This window comes from Planococcus citri, chromosome 4 (genome assembly GCF_950023065.1).
Source record: "Planococcus citri chromosome 4, ihPlaCitr1.1, whole genome shotgun sequence".
Taxonomy (NCBI): Eukaryota; Metazoa; Arthropoda; class Insecta; order Hemiptera; family Pseudococcidae; genus Planococcus; species Planococcus citri.
The window spans coordinates 67,482,276-67,508,836 of record NC_088680.1 but is presented as its reverse complement, the minus strand read 5'-3'; the positions used below and the strand labels follow the sequence as shown (position 1 = coordinate 67,508,836).

The following is a 26,561-nucleotide window of genomic DNA, read 5'->3' as shown; positions in this document are numbered from 1 at the left end:
GCTAAGAGGTTTCCCATTTGATGTGTTCGGAGGAGATGTTGTACTCGAGATAGGTATGGCTAGCTTCACATTATGATGTATTTAGTTTTGATTTCTACTGTTTTGTAACTCGACTATAGGAAATAGTTATTTAACTGGGGCATTTAGGTATGAAAGGTGTGAAAATGGATTTTCTTTTTATTTTTGAGCCTCCCAGTAGCAGGGATGGGGAAAATCAGCCATCAGGAAATATATGATTCAAATCAAGGATCTCGATTCATGCATTAAATATCATAAAAACTGTAAATAAAATTGAAATTAAAATCATTCTAAGTTGCCCAAATTGAAAGAATACGAGATTAGAAAACGACCAAAAGTTGAGAAAATGTCTCAAAATTTGAATGAAAATTCGCAATAATTTTTTGCAAAATGCGAAACTTTGATAATTTCAACAAAAGAAAGGGCTTTTTGCCAATTTTCGACAAAAAAAGCGAGATTTTTGGACAATTTTTAGAAAAAAGTGAGAATTTTGAGATTTTTGAAAAAAACGACAATTTTAGCAATTTTATTAAAAATCAGGAATTATTTGACCTTTTTGGCAAAAATCGAAACTTTGTCAAAAATGCAAAAAGCAATATAAAATTTGTCACACTGACTTCTCAGTTATTTAAAATCACCCAAAATTGATTTAAAAAAATATGTAGCTCAATTGAGCAAATTTTGAGAAAATTGCTGAAAAATTTTGTTAAGATGTCATGAAAATAGCAGATAATAGATTTTTCGACCATCTTTGACGATTCTCGGAAAATTCTAAATTTAAAGGAGAAGAAAATCGAAATCAAAGAATCGATCTTCAAAACATTATTTTTTGAGAAGAAAAAAAACAACATTGTTGTCAATGTTCGCTAAACAGAAACAACAAAAATGATGAATCGACTTCAAGTTTTAGATCAATCGATTTTTGATCATGATGAATTTTCGATCTCGAAGTATTACATATTTTGAGGCTAAAACTGATTTCTCGTTCCAAACGTAACTGATAATACGAGATCCAAATCGAAAATGAATCGATTTTATAGATTTTATTTCTCGATTTCCGATCATGATCGATTTTAGATCCAGAAGTCCAATTTTAAAGTAAAAATGGATTTTCCATCTCCAACATTATTGATCATGTCAATGTGAGATCGAAAATCGAAAATGAATCGATATTTTACGAGTTCGATTTCTCGGTTTTCTATCACGATAGATTTTTGTCAAAATTGATTTTCCATTTCGAGCATAATTGATCGTATGAGATCGAAAGTCGAAAATGAATCGATTAATGAGATTCGATTTATCTATTATCGATCTTGTTCGATTTTTGGTCGAGAAGTCCAATTTTATAAGACCAAAACTGATTTCTCATTTCGTACATGATTGATCATGAGAGATCGATAATCGAAAATGAATCGATTTTTGAGATTCGATTTCTCGATTATCGATCATAATCGAGTTTTGGTCGAGAAGTCAAAATTCAAGGTCAAAACTGATTTCTCGTTTCGATCGAGATCGATAATCGAAATTGAATCGATTTTCAAGATTCGATTTATCGATTATCGATCATGTTCGATTTTTGATTGAGAAGTCCAATTTTAAAACCAAACCTGATTTCTCATTTCGCACATGATTGATCATGAGAGATCGATAATCGAAAATGAATCGATTTTCGAGATTCGATTTCTCGATTATCGATTATGATCGAGTTTTGGTCCAGGAGTCCAATTTTAAAGAAAAAATTGTTTTCTCAGTTCGAACATGATCGATCATAAAATATCGAAAATCGAAAATGTATCGATTTTCGAGATTCGATTTCTCGATTATCGAATATGATCGAATTTTGGTCCGGAAGTCCGATTTTAAATAAAAAATCGATTTCTCATCATGATTGATCATGTGAGATCAAAAGTTACAAATTAATCGATATTTTACGTTCAATTTCTCAGTTTTCGATCACGATCGATTTTTAGTCCTGAAGTTCATTTCTAGAGCCAAAATTACTTTTCATTTTGAACCAATTGATCATACGAGAATAACAATCTAAAATGAATCGATTTCTGATCATGATCGATTTTTGATTGAGTTCATTTCTAAGGTCAAAATTGATTTCTCATTTCGAACATGATTGATCATAAGAGATCGAAAATCGAAAACGAATCGATTTTTGAAATTCGATTTCTCGTTTATTGATCATGATCGATTTTTGATCCAGAAGTCTAATTTTAAAGTAAAAATGGATTTTTCATCTCTAACAATTGATTGATTACGTCATGTCAATGTGAGATCGAAAATCAAAAATAAATCGATATTTTACGTTCGATTTCTCGATTATCGATCATGATCGATTTTTGGTACAGAAGTCCAATTTCAAAGTCAAAATTGGTTTTCCATCTACAACATGATTGACCATTGAGATCGAAAATCGCATACAAATCGATATTTTACGTTCGATTTCTCGGTTTTCGATCACGATCGATTTTAAATCCAGAAATGTATTTGGAGAACCAAAATAAGATTTTTCATTTCGATTTTGAATCATGATCGATTTTTGATCCTGAAGTCTAATTTCAAGGTCAAAATTGATTCCCCATTTCCAACATGACTGTTCATGAGAGATCGAAAATCGCTAATACATCAATTTTTGGAATTCGATTATTCGATTTTCGATAATGATCGACTTTTGGTCCGGAAATATTCGTTTCCAAGGTCCAAGGCTAAAACTTATTTTTCATTATTGAACATGGTTGATCATATAGGATCAAAAATCGCAAATAAATCGATTTTCTGGAATTCGATTAATCGATTTCTGATCATGATCGATTTTTGATCAGAAAATCTAGCTAAAAATAGCCGAAATTTAGGAAAAGTAAAATATCGCACAAAAACGGAACAAATTGCAGAAAATTTAAAATTATAAAAACAAGAAAATTTGAATGAAATTTTGCAAAAATTTCGCAAAATACCTCATTACATTAAAAATGCACTATTATTATCGTAAAACTTGATGAAATTTGAACAAATTTAGCAAAATGCAAAAAACAAAATTGAAACTTTTTAAAATCAGTACTTCATTAATTTTTCTAATAAGTATTCTTGTTGTCGTGTCGACATTTTCAGCTTTAAATACGTAAATCTCGAACAATAATTATGATCCTCTTCAATTTTTCGTCTATACTTGGCACGAGTATAAATCATAATCTGAAACGAAAACTCATTCATCCTCTTGAAAACCATCAGGTATTTCATTAAGGGAAATTTTTTTCCATTCGGCTCATCTTATACACTTGATAAAATTCTCTTGTCAGCACATATCATCGTTGATAAATTGAAATTTCTCTCACAGTTAGACGTAGCCTTTACAAAACGACGTTTTTTGTCGCCCTTTTTTTCCTATCTCGAGTGAAATGGTTCAGCTGCTCCGTTCGATATGTGAGATTGAATCTGTCAGACAGTTCATTACCACCATCACCTTAAGCATACGTATAGATTAACTCATGTCAAATGGTTTAGGATAGGCTTCAAAATGTATATACCTAGATAGTCCTTCTGTATACATTATAGATAGGTAAAGGTAAATCACGTGACACGTACTCTATTATCATCGTATATCTAATATCATCTTTGGTTCGACAAATCTACATACATAGGTACGTCTACGTATGTTTCTTCTACCTTGAAAATCATACGACATGACAGCTTCAATTTGAACGATGCTTTACTTGATGAAGAGTATAAGAGCACGAGCAATTTCGCCGCCTTTATTACTCGCGTACATTTATTCGAGCAGATACACAGCTCGTGTCTGGTCTGGTAATATATCAGGGATACCTTATAGCAATGCGGGATGAGGGAGGTTAAATTAAACAATACTGTAAGCAGCGTATTGTTAGTCATAGCAACGATGGTAATAAATTAAAAAGGAAGTCGACGTTACACGGTACAGAGTTCAGTTCGGTATTACGGCGAGAGATCCTTGAATTATAATTTGACCATTTACGTGTAAACGGCTAAACACGTCGTTTCCATCCAATAACGTACAGATATAAATTCAAGATTCGTGTAACGCGCAGCATCCCTTAATCTGTCGCTGTCGCGAGTTCTTCCTGCCGCCGAGCTGAAGCTGGGTTTTGTTTTTTAATAGCTGTGAGGTAGTATGTACCTATAGTACCTGTCGTCTATCGTAGATGATTATAATTTGACTCGTCGAATGAGTGATGAAGGGATGAAGAGATAAATGTCATTAACCGTCGTCACATCGCATCGTCAGCACAGTGTTCTTAAATGAGTTTCCTATCTACGTGACATTGATTCGTGCTGACTCGAGTTATGGTTTACGTAAACATATAAAGTGTAGGTGGTGCACGCTATAAAAGCGAAAATCATCGTGAACCAGATTGCGAGTTTACAAGGATGACAGTCGATCAAGTTTGGGAAATTAATCACCATAGATCATAATCCAGCTCATTTTTGATCATAAAATTAAAAATTCGACCAATTTTCGAAGAGGTACAGCAAACTTTATTTTTGAAGAGAAAATGCGAAGTTCGTTTTGAAAAGAAAATACCACCTTCATTTTCGAACAAAAACTCGAACACTCCATCTGGGAAATTTCATGGAATCGAACGTCAGCTATTCAACTATGCTTTCAAAAAACAGAGTCTCTTCTGGGGAAACTTTCTCGAAAAAAATTCTGACATAAGAAAAAACCTCCCTCCAAAAATTTATCGTTCATAAACATTTTATTTGCTCTTTGACTTCAACCTTCAAAAATGAAAACTTTAACTTACCTATTACATATTTGAAAAAATTACGCAATTTTTGTTACAAAAAATAAGATTTTTGAAACCATTCAATGCAATTTTTGTGACCATTAAATCCAATTTTTGTGGCCAAAAAATTCTGTGACCAAAAATTCAGATTTTGTGACCAAAGGATTCGATTTTGAAAATTTTGGTGACCAAAAAAAATGCAATTTTATGCAATTTTTCTTAACAAAAAAATCCTATTTTTGTGACTGAAAAATTTAATTTTTGTGAACAAAAAATTCAATTGTGTGACCCAAAAAATCTAGATTTTGAGACCAGAGAATTCGATTTTGATGACCAAAAAATGCATTTTGTGCAATTTTTGTGACCAAAAAATTCTGTGACAACCAGAGAATTCGATTTTAGTGATCAAAAAATGCAACTTCATGCCATTTTTGTGACCAAATAGTGCAATTTTTGTGACCAAAAAATTCAATTTTGAGAACCAAAATTTCAATTTTATGACCCATAAACAATCAATTTTTGTGACCAAAAAAGTTTAGATTTTGTGACCAGAGTATTGGATTTTTATGACTAGAAATGCAATTTTACCCAATGTGACCAAAAAATGTAATTTTTTGCAATTTTTGTGACCAAAAAAATGCACTTTTATGTTTCTTAACAAAAAATTAAATTTTTGTAACTAGAAAATTTAATATTTGTGAACAAAAAATTCAATAAAGTGACCAAAAAATTCGATTTTGGGGACCGAAAAATGCAATTTTTGTGACCAAAAACGCAATTTTAAGCAATTTTGGTAACCAAAAACGCAGATTATGTGATGACTAGAGATTAGAGAAGTCGATTTTGGTGACCAAAAAATGCAACTTCATGCAATTCTTGTGACCAAAAAAATGCATTTTGTGCAATTTTAGTGACCAAAAAATGCAACTTCATGCAAATCTTGTGACCAAAAAAATGCATTTTGTGCAATTTTTGTGACCAAAAAATTCTGTGACCAAAAATTCAGATTTTGTGATGACCAGAGAATTTTATTTTGGTGACCAAAAAATTCAACTTTATGCAATCCTTGTGACCAAAAAATGCATTTTGTGCAGTTTTGGAACCAAAAAAGTGCATCTTGTGCAATTTTTGTGACCAAAAATTCTGTGATGAAATATTCAGATCTTGTGACCAGAGAATTCGATTAAAGTGACCAAAAAATGCAACTTCATGCAAATCTTGTGACCAAAAAAAATGCATTTTGTGCAATTTTTGTGACCAAAAAATTTTGTGACCAAAAATTCAGATTTTGTGATGACTAGGGAATTCGATTTTGGTGACCAAAAAATGCAACTTCATGCAGTCCTTGTGACCAAAAAAATGCAATTTGTGCGATTTTTGTGACCAAAAAATGCAACTTCATGCAAATCTTGTGACCAAAAAAATGCATTTTGTGCAATTTTTGTGACCAAAAAATTCTGTGACCAAAAAATTCTGTGACCAAAAATTCAGATTTTGTGATGACCAGGGAATTTTATTTTGGTGACAAAAAAATTCAACTTTATGCAATCCTTGTGACCAAAAAATGCATTTTGTGCAGTTTTTGGACCAAAAAAATGCATTTTGTTTCTGTGCAATTTTTGTGACCAAAAATTCTGTGATGAAATATTCAGATCTAGTGACCAGAGAATTCGATTAAAGTGACCAAAAAATGCAACTTCATGCAAATCTTGTGACCAAAAAATTCTGTGACCAAAAATTCAGATTTTGTGATGACCAGGGAATTCGATTTTGGTGACCAAAAAATGCAACTTCATGCAGTCCTTGTGACCAAAATAATGCATTTTGTACGATTTTTGTGACCAAAAAATTCTGGGATCAAATATTCAGATTTTGGGACGAGAGAATTCGATTAAGTGACCAAAAAATGCAACTTCATGCAAATCTTGTGACCAAAAAAAATGCATTTCGTGCAGTTTTTATGACCAAAAAATTCTGTGACCAAAAATTTAGATTTTGTGATGATTAGAGAATTCGATTTTGGTGAAAAAAAAAATGCATTTTGTGCAGTTTTTGTAACCAAAAAATGCAACTTCATGCAATTCTTGTGACCAAAAAAATGCATTTTGTGCAAATTTTGTGATCAAATATTTAGATTTTGTGTCCAGAGAATTCGAATAAAGTGACCAAAAAATGCAACTTCATGCAAATCTTGTGACCAAAAAATGCATTTTGTGCAGTTGTTGTGACCAAAAAAATGCATTTTGTGCAGTTTTGTGACCAAAAAATGCATTTTGTGCAGTTTTGTGACCAAAAAATTCATTTTGTGCAATTTTTGTGACCAAAAAATGCATTTTGTGCAATTTTTGTGACCAAAAAATGCATTTTGTGCAATTTTTGTGACCAAAAAATTCTGTGAGAACCAGAGAATTTGATTTTAGTTATCAAAAAATGCAACTTCATGCAATTTTTGTGACCAAATAGTGCAATTTTGTACAATTTTTGTGACCAAAAATTCATTTTGTGACTCAAAAATTCAATTTTATGACCCATAAAAATTCAATTTTTGTGATCAAAAAGTTTAGGTTTTGTGACCGGAGTATTTGATTTTTGTGACAAAAAATGCAATTTTAACCAATGTAAAACACCTGGAGTCGAGCTTGCATGAAGATTAAAGATTGTTTATAAGGGTCTAGTTACCTGCAAAGGTTAACACTAAAATACAACTGCGAAGGGTCCATAGTACTTGTTTTGATTACCCTGCCATGCCATATGCCACATATCATCTGCATCTATACAGCTGATAAAACGCAAGACCCCCCATAGTGGTCATAGTCTAGTACACTACATATTGTACAACCCACATCACGAATCCAAACATCTCGACCATCGTGATCTTAATTTAAATCAATCAAGCTCCATTTCCCAACATGCACATATTACCTCGTACATGGTGGAGTGCGTACTGCGTACAGTTATGGTTAATTTTAGATCGTCCCTTCTCGCAGCACAAATATTCTCAAAGTAATGCGTACATACACGTCTATATTGTATCGGTTCAACTCCATCATCATCATCACACTTTATGCATAATCTTCCGTCTGTCTGGCTGCGTAACTAACGTGAAGTTCGCCACGTATAATTTTAAAAATTTTGACGGAAATAAAACGCAGCCAATAAACTAATCGAAAACACCGACAAAAAGCGAGTAAATATTTTGCTCCATTTGTCGTATATTAACATTAACAATCAACAACGACCTACACGTCGTCTTGATACTAATAGAAAATGCGCTTCTATTTTTTCCATCGTCTTGTTTTTCGTTTTCCTCTTTTACCTACTCTTCATTTTGATGGAGTTTTCGCTTTCTTTTTTTTTTCATTTCTCTTCAATCGAAGCGTATAAATAAATTAAATTCCATCATTTTTATTTCATTCGCTCTGTTTTATCTGCACATTTTTCGTGTACCGGAGATTCGTCGATCCGGAAGAATTTATTTTTTGTTTTAAATTTAATAAAACAAATCAAAAAACGCGAAATTATTTTTTCAAAGAGGAGTTTCGAAGAATGGAAAAACCCCATAAAACAGCATGGAGCTGGGTAAACTACACAGCAGATTTGGCCTCATCGTCAGATTTCGAAACTAACTAGCTGAAGATGTTCCTTATATGTAATTCAGAACCCCTGTGGTGTGATACAACTTTCAGATTGTCAAATCGCCTCTAACCCTTTCAAATGGGGTGAAATTGCAATATCAGTTGAAAATTTTCAACTCTGACAGTTGACCCCCTAATTTTTTTTTAAAACTGCACCACTTGGTCACTTCTTATAGAGGTAACTTGACTATCCTGTTTCAAATTTACTTACACTTCTGTCAAGCATTCATACTTTTTTTTCAAATTGCGGCTCCTCAGCTAGAGAGGGAGTTATGTAGTGGCTTAGAAATACCTCCCCCCTCCCCAAGTAAAATTTACAATGTGTACTCAAAATTCAGAAACCTAACGTACGGTATCCAAAAAGTAATCTGTAGTTTTGAAAACACAGAACGACTAACTCGTTACAATAAAAATACCGCCATTTGTACGTAAATGCGAAAACACCATCGTCGTTTTATTCAACACGGTGGTGTGTTAGCATTACATTACGACGAACGTACGCACAACTCATAAAAAGCAGCATTCGACGAATACCTACACTACGGAGGAGAGTAGATATGTACGTAATTTCACGCGTTGAATATAAAAAACATGGCTTGTTAATGATAGAAGCAGCTTTAAAATTGCAAATTACTGCAGTCGCACGTCCTCGTAGGTACTCCCACGATGTGTCGATAAATTTCTCAAATGTCACGTACATATCCATTACAATGATTGTATTTCCTGCTCTACTGCACGTTTAAAGCATCGTGTGTATACGTCTATCTCATATAAAGTCCACCTTCTCAAAAGGATAAGATTTCACTCAAATGAAATGAGGATGAACTTTAAATCCCAAATGTTAGTAAAAAAATACCTACAAATTAGCATCAGCTGAAGTGGAGCAAAAATACTCGAATGAATCATCTGAACTACCACTTTTTGAGTTTTTGACACCTCCAATCCCAATCTTACAACCTCATAATTCAAAAAACACAAACATGCCAACCATTGCTGAAATAATATGAAACCTGAAAACTAATTTCATCCATCCCTAATAAATTTATATATATCCGAATTCTGAAGTTTTTTAAATAGCCATCTTGAACACAAAACTTGGTTCAATTAAACCATAAATTAACCGCGAGCTTAACCGAGCTGCTGTTTCTCTCGCTGAATCGACAAACAAACATCGACCGAAGAAAGGCATCCGCGAGAAAGGTTATTTTAGTATAGTTGTGCGGATGAAATAGACCTACGATACTCTTGTACTTACTACTTACATTACAGGTAACCTGGAATAGGGAAAGGATGGTAGACAGATGAATGAGCACCAGCCACTAACTACACAATGGGCTTCAGGTAGGGTGCAAGTAGGAATAATATAGCATACTGCAGTCAGGTTAGCTTGAAAGGCTGTAAGTTTACGTACGAAAAAGAATAATTACTGTTCGGCAAACGCGTTATCTGGATCGTTTGCTGAAATTTCTTCGACGTAATTAAGTTTACGTTCAAAGTTATAAATTCTTATAATCGTGTATACGAATTACCAGCGTCGTATCTCTCACCTTGTTCCGTTTTAAACTTGGGAATGCGAAATTTTATTCGCAGAGGCTTTTAAAATGATGCTCAGCGTTTGCGAAAGTATTCCGTAGATGTGTCTTTACCTTCCCTACCTACTCGTTACATGTACACAGAGTTGGGGCGATTCTTTGATTTATCGAATCGAACTCTTTTGCCCGCGATTCTTCTGAAAAAAGAATCCGATTCTGAGAATTTCGATTCTTTTTGTACAAGAATCGCGATTCAGAATCGTGGGAATCGCGATTCTGAATCGCAAAAATTGCGATTCTTTTTGCGATTCTTTTATCGCTGTTTTATTTTACTAAGTACTCCGTCAGTAAATAAATAAAATAAATATAAAACGGTCCGTGTTCTATGTATGTTCCCTTTCATTTAAATTGAATCAAATTTTTCATTTTTATTTAGTGCAGTTAGCACAGTACATCATAATACATTACAAGTTTAAACAGCAAAGAAAGAACTAACAGTTATGAGTTAACACAACTGCCAAACCAAGAAATAAAACTTGAAACCGAAGTCCAAACTAAAACTAAGAGGTCAAACAAAGTCAAACATAGACCTAGACCAAAGAAAAAAAATTAAAATACTTAAAAAATTACGAAAAATAAATTCAAAAGAATTTAATTTTCACACCTTTTGAAGAAAGAAAATCGGCTTTAAAAAAAATCAAATTCAGGGTGTCTACCAAAATTTGAGATTCAAAAATCGTGACATACCGCGACTTTTTTTCAGCCTCACCCCCATAGTCGGGGAGCCCACTTAAGGATAAATTGCACCCCCCCGTTGATCCTCCGGGACAACTTTTTTCTTAAAGGGGGAGTCCTAAGGAACATTTCTAGCCCTTGTACTCAAAAAAAAAGTGGCCCTACTTCAGCCGAAATCGCAGATTTTATGTTCCAACATAGGACTTGCTCAACATTTTTCAAACTGTACAAAGGTAGATCGAAAGATCAAGCAAAAATTTATCACCTGTCAAAATTTCAAGTGCCAAAGTGCGTTTTTCGATTTTTGTTGAATTTTTGAAAATCAAATTTAGGCCAAAAATGTGGGAAAAAATCAAAATTTTACCAAATTGACCAAGAAAGCTGAAATTTAGGATATACCATATTTTCGACATGCCAAATCGATTGGAAACTGTTTCAAACCGTTTTGAGCAGTTCTGGAGCCTCCAGTATATTTTTAAAACTCGCAATTCTCACAAAATTTCTCCAAAATGGAGTTGGAAAGCTGAAATTTATTCTGCAAACTGATTTCAATACGCTACGAAGTCAACTGCAGGGAAATTTCAAGTGGTTTTGGAGCCTCCAGCGATTTTTTGAAAATTACTGGAGCCTCCAGTAGATTTTTGAAACTTTAAAATTTCCTAAAAATTTCATCAAACGCAGGTAGAAACTAGAAAATCAAAATTCATTCTGCAAACTAATTTTACTACGCTACGAACTCGTCTGCTGGTGGATTTCAAGTCGTTTTGGAGCTTCCAGTCACTTTTCGAGAGGTCTTATGGTGTTTTTTGGAAAATTGAAATTTCCAAGAAGTAGCTGAAAGCTTCAAAACCATTTAAAACCATTTGAAACCACCATGTAGTCGACTTCATATCGTATTGAAATTAGTTTGCGAAGTAAATTTTAGCTTGCCAACTTCATTTGGTAAAATGTTGCGGGAATTTCAAGTTTCCAAAATCTACTGGACGCTCCAGTAATTTTCAAAAAGGCGCAGGAGGCTCCAAAATGATTTGAACCTACCTGAAGTCGTCTTCAGAGGGTGTTAAAATTGGAGCGCAGAGTAAATTTCAGCTTTCCATCTCCATTTCATGAAATTTTGTGAACATTTAAAGTTTCAAAAATCTACTGGAGGCTCCAGTAATTTTCAAAAAATCGCTGGAGGCTCCAAAACCACTTGAAATTTCCCTGCAGTTGACTTCGTAGCGTATTGAAATTAGTTTGCAGAATAAATTTCAGCTTTCCAACTCCATTTTGGTGAAATTTTGTGAGAATTACGAGTTTTAAAAATATACTGGAGGTTCCAGAACTGCTCAAAACGGTTTGAAACAGTTTCCAATCGATTTGGCATGTCGAAAATATGGTATATCCCAAATTTCAGCTTTCTTGGTCAATTTGGTAAAATTTTGATTTTTTCCCACATTTTTGGCCTAAATTTGATTTTCAAAAATTCAACAAAAATCGAAAAACGCACTTTGGCACTTGAAATTTTGATAGGTGATGAATTTTTGCTTGATCTTTCGATCTACCTTTGTACAGTTTGAAAAATGTTGAGCAAGCTCTATGTTGGAACGCAAAATCTGCGATTTCGGCTGACCTGTCAATCAAAATGGCCACCATTTTGTAAGTAGGGCCACTTTTTTTTTTGAGTACAAAGGCTAGAAATGTTCCTTAGGACTCCCCCTTTAAGAAAAAAGTTGTCCCGGAGGATCGACGGGGGGGTGCAATTTATCCTTATGTGGGCTCCCCGGCTACCACTTTTTAATGAAAAAAAAAATATAAAGAATCGCAAATTGGAAAAGAATCGAGAGCCTCTAAAATTGCGATTCGCGAAAAATAAAAGAATCCGATTCTTTTCAAATGCGATTCTTTTTCAAAAAGAATCGGATTCAGAATCGGATTCAGAATCTCGACCCTTGCGATTCCTCACGATTCATTTCAGAGATTCTGAATCGCCCCAACTCTGCATGTACATATCACACACATAGGTCTATACCTAGCTATGTTTGGAAAACTGCGAATGAAATATTTCAACATGTGACATACTTAGATTAAAATTATCGGTTCGATACAGCTCACCACCTTCGCGTCATAATCCTTTTTTTCCCTAGCCATTCTACGAGCCACAACTATACGATTTTTACATATCGTGTCCTACCACTAAAAGAAGGCAAAATAATACACTAATTAAAAATTTGCATACGAAGTTTTTCGAATAAGTACCTACACTCCTGATGTTCTTTTCTTTCTTTCTTTCATTTTGAATTTGCTGTGTTGGTTTTTTTTTTTGCCATCGTAGTCGTTACCATATTGTTTTTGTTCATTTTCATTTCTCTGTGCCTTTCACCCCCTTCCTCACTCTACGATGAATATTACTCGTGCATAAGTTTGCTTCGTACTCGAGCACTGAGTTCCTCAAACAGCAAGCTTGTATTAATTAAAACATATACGTAAATTCACTCATCAAGTACCAAGTTGACTTCTTGAATAGGAACTTTTTCAACTACATACGACTATTTACGGAAAAAGAGATAAGATGGGAGTGGTCAAGTGGTCAAATGCCACAATTCAACTACATCCTGGGTGTAAAATGATCTCCCAAAATATCCCACAATGAGAAAAAAATCACTAATCAGAACCATGCTCTGCCACCATATAGGAAATTCACAGCGAGTTGAACTTGGTAAAAGATACCATAGTGATGAAAAAAAAAATCAAAACCACGCTCTGCTACCATTTAAAATAATTAATCGAGACTTCGAGAGTTGACCTCATGAGAGGTGCCTCAATGGGAAAAAATGTTTTACGCTATTGTACATAAAAGAAATTGATTGCAAGTTCACTTAATGGGAGGTTCCATCGAGAGAAAAAATAAAGCCACACTCTGCTACCATATAAGAAATCAATTACCAGTTCATCTCGTGGGAGGTTCCATTGCGAAAAGGAAATCAAAACCAAGCTCTGCTACCATCATAAAAAAAAGTCAAGAATAGACCTTATGATCGGTTCAATCATGAAGGAAAAAATTCAGAACCACGCTCTGCTACCATAAAAGAAGTTGAAGTGTCCAACAAAAAAAAAAAAAAAAAAACAAATTCAAAAACAAGACTTTGATAGAAACTCTTTTCAAATGGTCCAAGGAGTGGAGCCAGAGTGGGATTCTAAAAGATGGAAAGAAGTAAGTAGAACTTTTAAACAATTTTTGCAGAAAAGCAGAAATTTTGGAAATGATTCCAATTATTTCAATTTGAGAGGAAAGCAGCCAGTTCAACAATGACCATGCTAATTTCAATGTAAATGTCGATCCATCCACATCCGTCACTTTTGGATATCACACGTTGATGTGGATTTCAACCACACTTCGACCCAATTGTCGATGTAATGTAATTGTCGACCAATGTTGATTGACATTCATGTCGACAATTGGTTTGACATAGGGTCGAAATTTGCATCGACATGTTTGTTGATACCCTGCTATGAAAAAGTTGAAAATTAATTTCAAAAATGGATTTTTTTCCAAAAACGATCTTCTCAAAGGTGCTGAAAGCAGCATCAACACAGCGCCCACCTATGAGAGGTACAGACGGAAAGTCTGTACAAAATGAGAAGTTGAACATAAACTCCTTATATTGAGAAGGTGCAATACTTTATCTAAGAGTACTGAACTAATACATTTTCATGTTGACAACATGTCGATGTTAGTGTCAATGTGAAATTTGACATCAGCAAATACATACATCCACAATATCAACGTCATTTTCAAAATTTGAGAAATCTTTGAAAATTTGGTCGAGGTGGTGTTGATGTACTATTTGTGGACCATCAACTTTCACATCAACATATCATCAACAACTCCAAACTATGAAAAAATGAATAAATTTGTAAATGCCATCAAAAATTTGTTCTTCTCTTCAAACAAGATGATATTTTTAAATGTTTACTAAACTTTTAAACGCTAAAACAATATTTCAATTCTGAAAAATTGGTCAACATAGTTGTGGATGTAAATTTCAAGTATCGAATTTTACATCAACATGTCAACGTATCAGAAATAATGAGAAATTCTGAAAATGTTTACTACCTTGGCTTATTTACAGACAGAAAATTGAAAATTCCTGCTAAATAACTAATTGATCACTTTTCTATCATTATATTGGAAAAAAACATGGTCGATGCAAATGTCGAAGTCGACAATTGTTGTTCAGGAGGATGAGACACCAGGTCAAAATGTGTTCAAATTAAACTTTTCTCATCTTCAAATAAAATTAAAACAGATGAAAAAATTGAAGATTCTGAAAGAAAAGAATGGATTTCAATGCTTAAAACAAGATAAAACGCAGAATTTTGTTTGCAATTTTGGCAATAAAAGCAAGACTTTTGCAAAATAATGTTTCCAACTGTTTCAGCTTTGGAGTAGAGGGGGGGGGAGAAGTGGGATAAAAGAAGTGCTAGGTCAACGTTTTTCTATTTTAGAAAAAAAAATTAAAAATCTAAAAGAAATAACAAATTAAAAAAATTAAAAATTTCAAGGTTTGGTTAAAAAACTAGAGAGCAGCAGGACTTCCTTTTGGTAATTTTGGCAAACAAAAAAATCAAAACAAAACAAAACTGCTGGACACCCAGAAATTGTTTACGATTTCATTGGGAGAAAATCTGAACCACGCTCTGCTACCAAGAAGAAATTAATTGGCAAATAACTTCATGAAAGGTGCCATTATGAGAAGAAATATAAAATCTGATATGCCCTGTTACCATAAAAGAAATTTATTGCAATAACCTGATTTCACAGGAGATTTCATCGTGGGAAAAAATCAGAACCACACTCTGCTACCATGAAAGAAACTGATAGTAAATGTACCTGATAAGAGATTTGGAGATGTCATTTCACTGTGAGAAAAAAAATCAGAACCATGCTCTGCTACCATGAAAAAATTAATCGAGAATCGACCACGTGAAATGTGCCATTGCGAGAAGAAAAATCAAATACACTCTGCTACCATAAAAGAAATCATAGTTTGAATAATTTTAACAGACACATATTTATTTTCCCTGATGATTCAGTAATTTTTTGACATTTTGGCATCCCACTGACTTCTTGGACTTCCATAAACCAAAACATACAGGAATAGGTAATTTGAAGACGACAGGAGGAGCTAGAAGCTCTAAAAAGATTATGAAGTATTCCTCATAAATCTTGAAAAAATTTGACAACATTGAACTTTCTCTCCCAAGCCCATTCCAAGACTCTTATGACCTTGATCTGCGTATTTATTTGAGATAATCATAATTAGGCTTTTAGCAATTGTGATACCGACAAAAAAAGTTTTGATTTAGTACAAGCAATAAAGATAGGTAGGTATACATAATATGATGATGATGATGATGTTTTTTTTTGAAAATTTGGCAAAAACGTATCTTTTTGTTGGTTTTTACAAAAAAATATACTTTTTTAAATTTTGACTACAAAAGTAAAAGTTTCTGGTAATTTTGTAAAAATTGTTTTTTTTTTAGAATTTTGATTTAAAAAAAAAAACATTTTTTACAGCTAAAGAAGTAAAACTTCTGGAAATTTTGACCAAAAAAGTTTTGTTTTACAATTTTCTCAAGAAACAAGACTTTTTGGCAATTCTGATTGAAAAAGAATTATTCATTTTAATGATTCTGACAACAAACAGATTTTTCTTGATAATCAGTAAGACTTGCAGGTAAAAAAAAACAGTGTTATCTGCAAATATGTAGCTAAAAATCGAATTTTTGCTCACTTTTGTGCTTTTGGTTTGGGATAGAGGTTCGGGAAAAGTTCATTCTGCAAATTAGTAATTTGGAGGGGTCATTCCATTGGGAAAATGTATTGGGAGAATGTTCGAGAACCATGTTTTAAAACCAGTAATCAATTTTTAAAAAAAATGATTTACGTACCTGTTCTAAATGCCTGCTAGCAACTCGATGTTGATAGATACTCGAATTGAAATTCGCCATTTTCTCTCTGAACACGAAATATTCTCAAAATTGAAATTCTATTCTCGCCTGAAACAAAAAGGGGAAAAATCCAAAAATTATTAATTTTTATGATTGCTAATCATCTTAGGAAATACATAGGATTTGAATAGCTCTGCAATGCAAGGTTGTTGATCCTGCAATTTTTTCTCAGCAATTGAGTCAAGCAAAATAAATACTCAATTTAATTATTTCCAGTTTAAGGTTTGAAATTCTTTTGAAACCATTAAAATAAGTACCTATGTTTTTAATTTTGAAAAACGTCTTGCCAATTTGAGAGTCAGAATGGAAGCTCTTCCAACAGAATTTCATGCCACAAAATATTGGAAATATTTATTTCTCACTCAAAGGATTACCTCATGTGTATAGTCTGACCTCTTTATGTCTCTTGTTGCATGCTCAAGACAAGTCGACATAGCCAAACTAACAATCCCATAAATACATAGATCCGATGCTTTAATTTATGTTGTGTAAAAATTTTCGCATTCATAAAAAAAATGAAATTTTTGAAAAAAATATACAGTCTTTTATTGACCTATATGGGTCTATTATTGTAATACCTTTCTACTTACCTATACATTTTACGCCTACATAAATATTTTGTTTTCGGCATTCGAGGTTTAATATTACCACATCATAATGTAATGTCGTTTTTTATTTTTAATTTATAAAGACGACGACGACGGCAATACACTTGTAAAGCTTCGTACTTTTTAATTTACCCAGTTTAAATTTACAACGTAGTAGGTATCTGATCCCTCGCCTATTCTGTGAACACACTTATACAATATTTATATCTCGCATATTACCTCATTATTAATACTAGGTACCTATTACGTTTCACGTATAAAATATACCAACACACACACACACACACACACACACACTGTATAATACCTTATAATAAATATAATACGAGTAGGTAAATGAAAAATATCGAACAAAAAGAGGGAAAAAATACACGAGCTGCGATTATTTACGTACAAGTAGATTAACAGGCATTATAAGGCGGCCGAAAGGCTCGAGATACTGGATGTTAACGAGAGAAAATACCTTATTTTATGTTACAGACGCGGTATGCCTGCCGACATGCTGGACGATATAGAATTACGAACGGTGCAATTTCAAACGCCTTGCACAAGATCGCTGAATAGAGCAGATCTCGAAGGCGTCGAAGAAGCCATTGTAGAAACAGACCGAGGAACTTTACTAGTGGCGATACAAGGAGATAGAAGAAAGCCTGCCATACTCACTTACCACGATATTGGACTTAATTGTGAGTTTTTTTTTCAAATTTTAATCCTTATCTGTATGATAAACATATTCGAGTACATGTGAGAAGCTCTCATACGTATCCTTTCACTCGTTTGGAATATCGATTCGAATGACCTAATATTCACCTGAGGGAAAAAATTTTAAAATTTCATAATTTTTTTATGGATCTAGACGCGACAAGACGTAAAAATAAGCCAACTATATCGCGTGCCGGCTACCAATAAACACGCCCCAAAAAAGGCAACTATCTGGCGCCCACATGAAAAATAGGTGTGTCAAAGGTGTCCTTTATGAATTTATGATGACTTATACTTACGTTGTACATTTGAAGAGAAGAAAAAAGTGAAATGCAACAACGTTTCGTGTTTATTTCTGACTTTCTACGTAGAATTTTCGACGCTAGGTGTACTCGTAGGGTACCGCAGACATCGTTGTACCGAAGAAAAGTTCTAATTGGTGGAAAACCTCTATTCGATTACCTAAGTATTTTAATTTGACTTCATTGATCCGTAAAACCGTAACGTGAAACCAACCAATAACCAAAACGACTGATCGCGTGTTTGAAAACTACTCTATATTGTATTAGGGTTATCGTTCAATACAGCACGAAGTTGAAAATTTTTCTTTCGCATAGATGTATTTGTACAATAGCTTTCTAAATATATGTTAGAAAAATTACCTACTTACTGACGATCAATTTTCCTCAGGAGAAAATAATTAAATCAGATGAGGCCTGATCAGATTAAATTAGATCCAGAGAATGTTCGGATTTAATCTAATCTGAACTAGGACCAGATAGACTGGTTCGATCAGGTTTGATTAAGTAGATCAGATCAAACCGCAGATTTTTGGTTGAATTACATTTGCGAAAACCGAATTGGATCTGATCGGGCTTAAATAGATCTGATCTGGTCAGATTGTATCAAATCAAAGTTTTGGAAACCTAATCAGATCACATCAGACCGGGTCTGGAATCTGGATACTTCCTAGATCTGATTTGATCTAACCAGATCTGACAACATGTTATTAGATTGATGTTTTGGTCGAATTAAATTTGAGGAAATCAGATTGGATCTGACTAGACTTGAATTTGATCAGATATCAGATCATATCAGATCCGGACATTCATCAGATGCGATTAGATCTGACCACTAACCAGATCTAATCAGATCAGAGTTTTGATCAGACCTGGGCAGTTCCAGAGAAGACATGGTTGGACCTGATAAGTTCAAATCAGATCAGATCCGGTCATTTTAAAAAAATCTGATTTGATCTAATCAGATCTCACAAGATGTATACAATCACAGTTCTGATAAGATCATACCAGATCCAGTGAATGAGACCTGATTACAGCGGATCGGATCAAATCATTTCTTTGATCTAATATAATCAGATCTTATCAGATCAAAGTTCTGGTCAGATTGGAGTTGTTCAAAATACACCCCATCATATGAAGAGGGCTGATTGGGTCCAATCTAATCAGATCATATCAGATCTGATCAGGAGTTCTGATGTGATCAGATCTGGAGGTCTGATGTGATCCGATCAGATCTTGAGTTCTGATGTGATCAGATCTGATCTGGAGTTCTGATGTGATCAGATCTGCTCTGGGCTCTGATGTGATCAGATCAGATCTGGAAGTCTGATGTGGTCAGATCTTATCTGGAGTTCTAATGTGATCAGATCTGATCTGGAGTTCTAATGTGATCAGATCGGGAGTTCTGATGTGATCAGAGCTGGAGTTCTGATGTGATCAGATCGGGAGTTCTGATGTGATCAGATCGGGAGTTCTGATGTGATCAGATCGGGAGTTCTGATGTGATCAGATCGGGAGTTCTGGAGTTCTGATGTGATCAGATCTGGTCCAAAGTTATGATCAGATCTCATCAGATCCAGTAAACGAGACCTGTTCACATCTGATTAGATCAGACCTGATCAGATCTGAACATTTCTCAACTTACAAGATCTTATCACATCAAAGTTCTGGTCGAATTGGATGTGTTCAAACCTGACCTCATCATATGAAGAGGCCTGATTGGATTTGATCAGATCTGATGAGATCAGGTTTGATCCAGACATTTCCTGCATCTAATTTGACTTCATTTGATCTGACCAGATCTTATCAGATCAAAGTTCTGGTCAGATTGGAGTTGTTCAAAATTGACCCCATCATATGAAGAGGGCTGATTGGGTCCAATCTAATCAGATCATATCAGATCTGATCTGGAGTTCTGATGTGATCAGATCTGATCTGGAGTGCTGATGTGATCAGATCAGATCTGGAGTTCTGATGTGATCAGAGCTGGAGTTCTGATGTGATCAGAACTGGAGTTCTGATGTGATCAGAGCTGGAGTTCTGATGTGATCAGAGCTGGAGTTCTGATGTGATCAGAGCTGGAGTTCTGATGTGATCAGAGCTGGAGTTCTGATGTGATCAGAGCTGGAGTTCTGATGTGATCAGAGCTGGAGTTTTGATGTGATCAGAGCTGGAGTTCTGATGTGATCAGAGCTGGAGTTTTGATGTGATCAGATCTGGAGTTCTGATGTGATCAGATCTGGAGTTCTGATGTTATCAGATCTGGAGGTTTGATGTGATCAGATCTGATCTGATCTGGAGTTTTGATGTGATCAGATCAGATCTGGAGGTCTGATGTGATCAGATCTGGAGGTCTGATGTGATCAGATCTGATCTGGAGTTCTGATGTGATCAGATCTGATCTGGAGTTCTGATGTGATCAGATCTGATCTGGAGGTCTGATGTGATCAGATCTTATCTGGAGTTTTGATGTGATCAGATCTGGTCCAAAGTTATGATCAGATCTCATCAGATCCAGTAAATGAGACCTGATTACATCTGATTAGATCAGATCTGATCAGATCCGGACATTTCCCAACTTACAAGATCTTATCACATCAAAGTTCTGGTCGAATTGGATGTGTTCAAACCTGACCTCATCATATGAAGAGGCCTGATTGGATTTGATCAGATCTGATGAGATCAGGTTTGATCCGGACATTTCCTGCAACTAATTTGACTTTATCTGATCTGATCTGACCAGATTGTATCAGATTAAAGTTTTGTTCGGATTAGATCAATTCCGACTGGCCTAGATTTAGTAGAGGAGACCTGATTGGATCTGATTAGATCAGATCAAATTGGGGCATTTCCTGGATCCAATATGATCTCATCCAATCTGACCACATTGTATCAGATCAAAGTTTTGATCAGATTAGATCAAAGAAGACCAGTTTGATCGTATCAGATCCGGAATTTCCCCATATCCAATTCAATCTGACCAAATCTACTGATTGTGAGATCAGAATTCCATTCAGACATGACCCAGTCCACTCTTCTCCACCTTGTTTTGACGCATTTTTACAAAGTTTTCTTTGAATTAAACCATTTTCAACTACTTCTATTATACATATTATCACTAGAAAAATTTTAACAGAAAATTTTCTCAAAATTTTTCTGATTTTTATTAATTTTTGGTGATTTTTAATAACTTTTGTGCCAATTCAACAATTTTTATGGAACTGTTTTAATAATCTGTGCCTTTTTTTGCGACAGTTTGCTTAAATTTTCAAATATTTCATAAGCTTTCCATTTTGGGGAAATTTCAAGTTTCAAAAATCTACTGGAAGTTCCAGTAATTTTCAAAAAAGTCGCTGGAGGCCCTAAAATTACTTGAACCTACATGAAGTCGTCTTTAGAGGTTGTTAAAATTGGAGTGTAGAGTAAATTTCAGCTTTCCATCTCCATTTGATGAAATTTTGTGAAAATTGAAAGTTTCAAAAATCTGCTAGAGGCTTCAGGAATTTTCAAAAAAATCGCTGGAGGATCCAAAACGACTTGAAATTCACCTGCAGTACTTCGTAGCGAATTGAAATTAGTTTTTAGAATAAATTTTAGCTTTACAACTCCAATTTGATGGAATTTTGTGGGAATTTCGAGTTTCAAAATTCTGCTGGAGGCTCCAGAACTGCTGAAAACGGGTTGAAACCGTTTCCTATCGATTTGGCATGTCGAAAATAGGGTATATCCCAAATTTCAGCTTTCTTGGTCAATTTGGTAAAATTTTGATTTTTTCCCTCATTTTTGGCCTAAATTCGATTTTCAAAAATTCACCAAAAATCGAAAAACGTACTTTAGCACTTGAAATTTTGACAGGTGATAAATTTTTGCCTGATCTTTCGATCGACTTTTGTACGGTTTGAAAAATTTGTACAAGTCTTATATTGGAACGCAAAAACCGCGATTTCGGCTGACCTGTCAATCAAAATGGCCGCCATTTTGTAAGTAAGGCCAACTTTTTTTTTGGCAAGTTTGCTTTAAAATGTTTTTTAAGATGTCCCCTTTAAGAAAAAAGTTGTCCCAGAGGATCGGCGGGGGGGGGGGGGGGTGGGTGCAATTACTCCTATTGTCATATGCCGGACTATACGTGGTGTGGGGTTGTTTTATTCTCAGATGAATTATACGACACCCATTAGGTAAATAAATCAATGTTAAGATCCTCTTAAAATAATGAGTAGTTTATTCACTCACCCTTCTCAACAACTGAGAAAAACACCAAGCAACAGGAAGAGACACTACTCTAAAATATTCTTTCTGATTTCAAGACACCACCATCTCACCTATTATTTCTCCTCCACTGCTCCAGCATTCAAAACTTCGTTTGCAAAACAAAAAAAATTCTTAATTGCATAGTGGAAAAATATCTACTGTACCAAATTGCCCAGCAAGCTGGAATTACTCTAAACTTCTGTTTTTTCGCTCGAATTGGTGTAAATGTCTGCGTTAAGAAAAATATACGAGTAAAATCAGCGGCGCCAGACCAGACCCAGATTTCGTCGAGATTTTGAATGTGGGGCGCCCTTCCTTTCGAGCTCGTATCGTATTTTCGAAAAAGTAACGGGGTAACGCTTTCGTCGCATCGTATTTCCTTCACTCTCGTACCTTTGTTTTTTTTATCGCACGCCTTCGTACGAAAGCAAAAAAAAAAAATATATCAGTGAGAGAAATGGTACTGCTGCTGATGGCGAGCAAAGGCGCGAGCTTTTAAATTTTTCGCTATATTACATTTTTTTAAAAATTATTCCGCGCGCCAGAAAAATAATTAATATAATTTTTATTCTCATCGTATTCAGTATAAACATCGACTTTCATAGAAAATTATAACCGCGTACCTAATTTTGTTTTTTTTTTCTTTTCTGTTTTTTCTGTTTTTTGCAGACGCATCCAACTTTCAAGCATTTTTTAATTATAGCGAAATGAGAGTATTGTTAGATAATTTTTCAGTTTTTCACGTGAATGCGCCAGGACAAGAAGAAGGAGCTGCCACCTTACCAGAAAAGTAAGTTGACGTGCTATTATAGACTCCATTGTTGTACGTAATAGGTATATAAGATTTATATTTTGCGTCGTATTAGAGTCTTCTACGTACCTATAATCTCTCCTCGCTTCATTTCTTCGCCTGAAAATGTTTACGTTACAGTTTTTCCATTTAATACGTCTTTTTAAGAGAAGACGTCATTCATTGTTAATGGGCTTTCAATCATACCTATAAAATGGCCCGAGGAATTTAAAAATAGCCACCTAGCCTTTCACTTGGCCATTGAAAAAATTAAAAGTAGAGTCAGCTAATAGCTATTTTGTAAATACGAACTAGGTGGCCCATCACAGCACTCAACCCCCTTCACCCTCTTTTTTTGAACGTAATAGGTTCTTTCTGGATCCTGGTTCGCTCGTGTAAATAATTTTCGTGATTGAATTCACGTTTATTTAGCTTATTAAGTCTTGTTTACTTGTCGATTGGACACTTTCACGTCAACGCCAGAAAAAATTGATTTTGTATGAAATGAAGTTATATTATGTTGCCATCATCGAGTATAACGAAGTTGAACGATGTCAACTTCAGGACACTCTTTCATTGTTGGCATGAAAATGACGCTGATACGATGAAAAACTATACTTACACGAAAAAGAAAAAAAAAGTCGTAGCAGTCTGCCGCTACGTAAGAGCCAAATTTTTGTGCAAGAAACATTGAGGGCTCTTGAACTACTCGCACCCTCGCTTCGCTCCTGTGCTTCGCCTGTGTTTGGGGGGACGTTGTCCCCCCTACACCCCCCTTGGGCTTCGCCCAATTACCTCCTGCTGATGTCTTTTTTTCGTGTTCTGCGCTTCGCTTGAACTACTCGCACCCTCGCTTCGCTCCTGTGCTTCGCATGCATTTGGGGGGACGTTGTCCCCCCTACACCCCCCATGGGCTTCGCTAAAATCACTCCTTCCGCGATTTCTTTCTTAAATTAGCGGGGGGACTTTGTCCCCCCTGCACCCCCCTTGGGCTTCGCCCAACTCTCTCCTTCCGCCATTTCCTTCCTATATTCGCGGGGGACTCCGTCCCCCCTGCACCCCCCTCGGGCGTCGCCCAACTCTCTTCTTCCTCCTTTAAAAAATGTGGTAACAAGCCTCTTGACCCTGAAACAGGTCAAATGGGGGTGGAAGGTTGAAACTGGCAAATGGCACTTCGGGTACATCCTCCAACTGTACTGTGAAAATTTGAGCCATCTAGGCCAATTTGGAGGAGCTATAGGCTTTCCTAAATGTCAAAAAAACACATTTGACCCTAGAAAGAGGTCAAATAAGGTTGGAAGGTTGAAGCCTGCAAAAGGCACTTCGGGTGCATCCTCCAACTGTACTGTGAAAATTTGAGCCATCTAGGTCAATTTGGAGGGGCTATAGGCTTTCCTAAACGTAAAAAAAACACATTTGACCCTAGAAAGAGGTCAAATGGGGTTGGAAGGTTGAAACCTGCAAAAGGCACTTCCGATACATCCTCCCAATGTACTGTGAAAATTCGGACCCTCTAGGTCAATTTGGAGGGGCTGTAGGCTTGGCTAAAGGTCAAAATTTTCAAAAAACGCGTAAAATCAATGAAAAAAATCCACTTTTTTGACCCTGGAGGGGGTCAAATGAGGTTGGAAGGTTGAAACCTGCAAAAGGCACTTCGGGTACACCCTCCCAATGTACTGTGAAAATTTGGACCCTCTAGGTCAATTTGGAGGGGCTGTAGGTCTGGCTAAACGTGAAAAAACACGCAAAAATCCACTTTTTTGACCCTGGAGAGGGGTCAAATGGGGTTGGAAGGTTGAATCCTGCAAAAAACATTCAAGGGGCACCCTCTTATTGTATGCTGAGAATTTGGACCCCCTAGCTCAATTTTAGTGGTGAGGGGGTCAAAAATAGGGGTAAAATGTGGTTTTTCCCAACTAAAATGGAGTAGGGATGACCTAGGAAGCTGAAATTTGGATATGTTGATCACAATAGGGGTACTGACCAATGGTATGAATTTGGACCCTTTTCATTCATTTGGGGTCATATTTTGCCCCTCCAAAAAAATGACCTTTCTGTAAAAATGGGGTTGAAAGGTTGAAACATGCAAAAGGCACTTCGGGTACATCCTCCCATTCTACTGTGAAAATTTGGACCCTCTAGGTCAATTTGGAGGGGCTGTAGGCTTGGCTAAATGTTGAAATTTTCAAAAAAACACGTTAAATGGATGAAAAAATCCACTTTTTTGACCCTGGAGAAGGGTCAAATGGGGTTGGAAGGTTGAAACCTGCTAAAGGCACTTCCGGTACATACTCCCAATGTACTGTGAAAATTTGGACCCTCTAGGTCAATTTGGAGGGGCTGTAGGCTTGGCTAAACGTCAAAAAACACGCAAAAATCCACTTTTTTGACCCTGGAGAGGGGTAAAATGGGGTTGGAAGGTTGAAACTTGCACAAAGCACTCAAGAGGCACCCTCTCATTGTATGCTGAAAATTTGGACTCCTAAGGTCAATTTTAGGGGTGACGGGGTCAAAAATAGGGGTAAAATGTGGTTTTTCTCACTTAAAATGGGGTGGGGATGATCTAGGAAGCTGAAATTTGGATATGTTGTTTACAATGGAGGTATTGACCTATGGTATGATTTTGGACCTTTTTCGTTCATTTGGGGCCATATTATACCCCTCCAAAAAAATGACCTTTCTGTAATTTTCAACTTTGACCCTTGAAACTTTGGGGGTCAATTCTAGGTCCTAAATGAACCTTATTTCCCAAGTTTGACCTCATTTGATCAATTAGAACAGGTTCCAGGTCATAAAATGTAAAAATCAAGGTCGTGCTGAAACTTATATATAAATAGATTTAAACTTAGTCATTGTGGTGCCCGTTTTAAGTATACGTAGTCATTGTGGTGCCCGGTTTTGGGCTTGTGGTGCCCAAATCGGGCACCACAAGGTCTTTTTATATAAAACGATGCAGAATCAAGTGAAATGCACTCTAAGGTGATAAAAAAATTTTTGAGGCAGGCACCACAAGTACTAAGTTTATATATCGGGCACCACTATGACTAAAAACCCAACAAAAAAAAAACTGCTCCAAAACACCTTTATCATACATATATATGTGATCCTCTATGTACGCGGGCACCACAATTACCATAAAAGACCCGGGCACCACAAGGTACTAGGTACGTGTATTCATATATAAATAAATATATATATATATAAAAACTGACACACCGGGAATCGTCTAGT

General features: G+C 35.3%; 1 protein-coding gene across 5 annotated transcripts in view; it reads left to right on the top strand.

The window, feature by feature from the left end:
- MESK2 (misexpression suppressor of KSR 2) overlaps positions 1-26,561 on the top strand; it is an 87,726-nt gene that overhangs the window by 26,513 nt on the left and 34,652 nt on the right. For all 5 annotated transcript variants that reach the window (XR_010558507.1, XR_010558505.1, XR_010558506.1 and 2 more), the window contains exons 4-5: positions 17,772-17,977; positions 23,210-23,330. Coding sequence is in view for 2 of the 5 variants with exons in the window: in XM_065362529.1 (XP_065218601.1) it covers positions 17,772-17,977; positions 23,210-23,330 (327 nt within the window). In the remaining 3 variants the exon portion in view is untranslated. The remainder of the gene's footprint in view (positions 1-17,771; positions 17,978-23,209; positions 23,331-26,561) is intronic.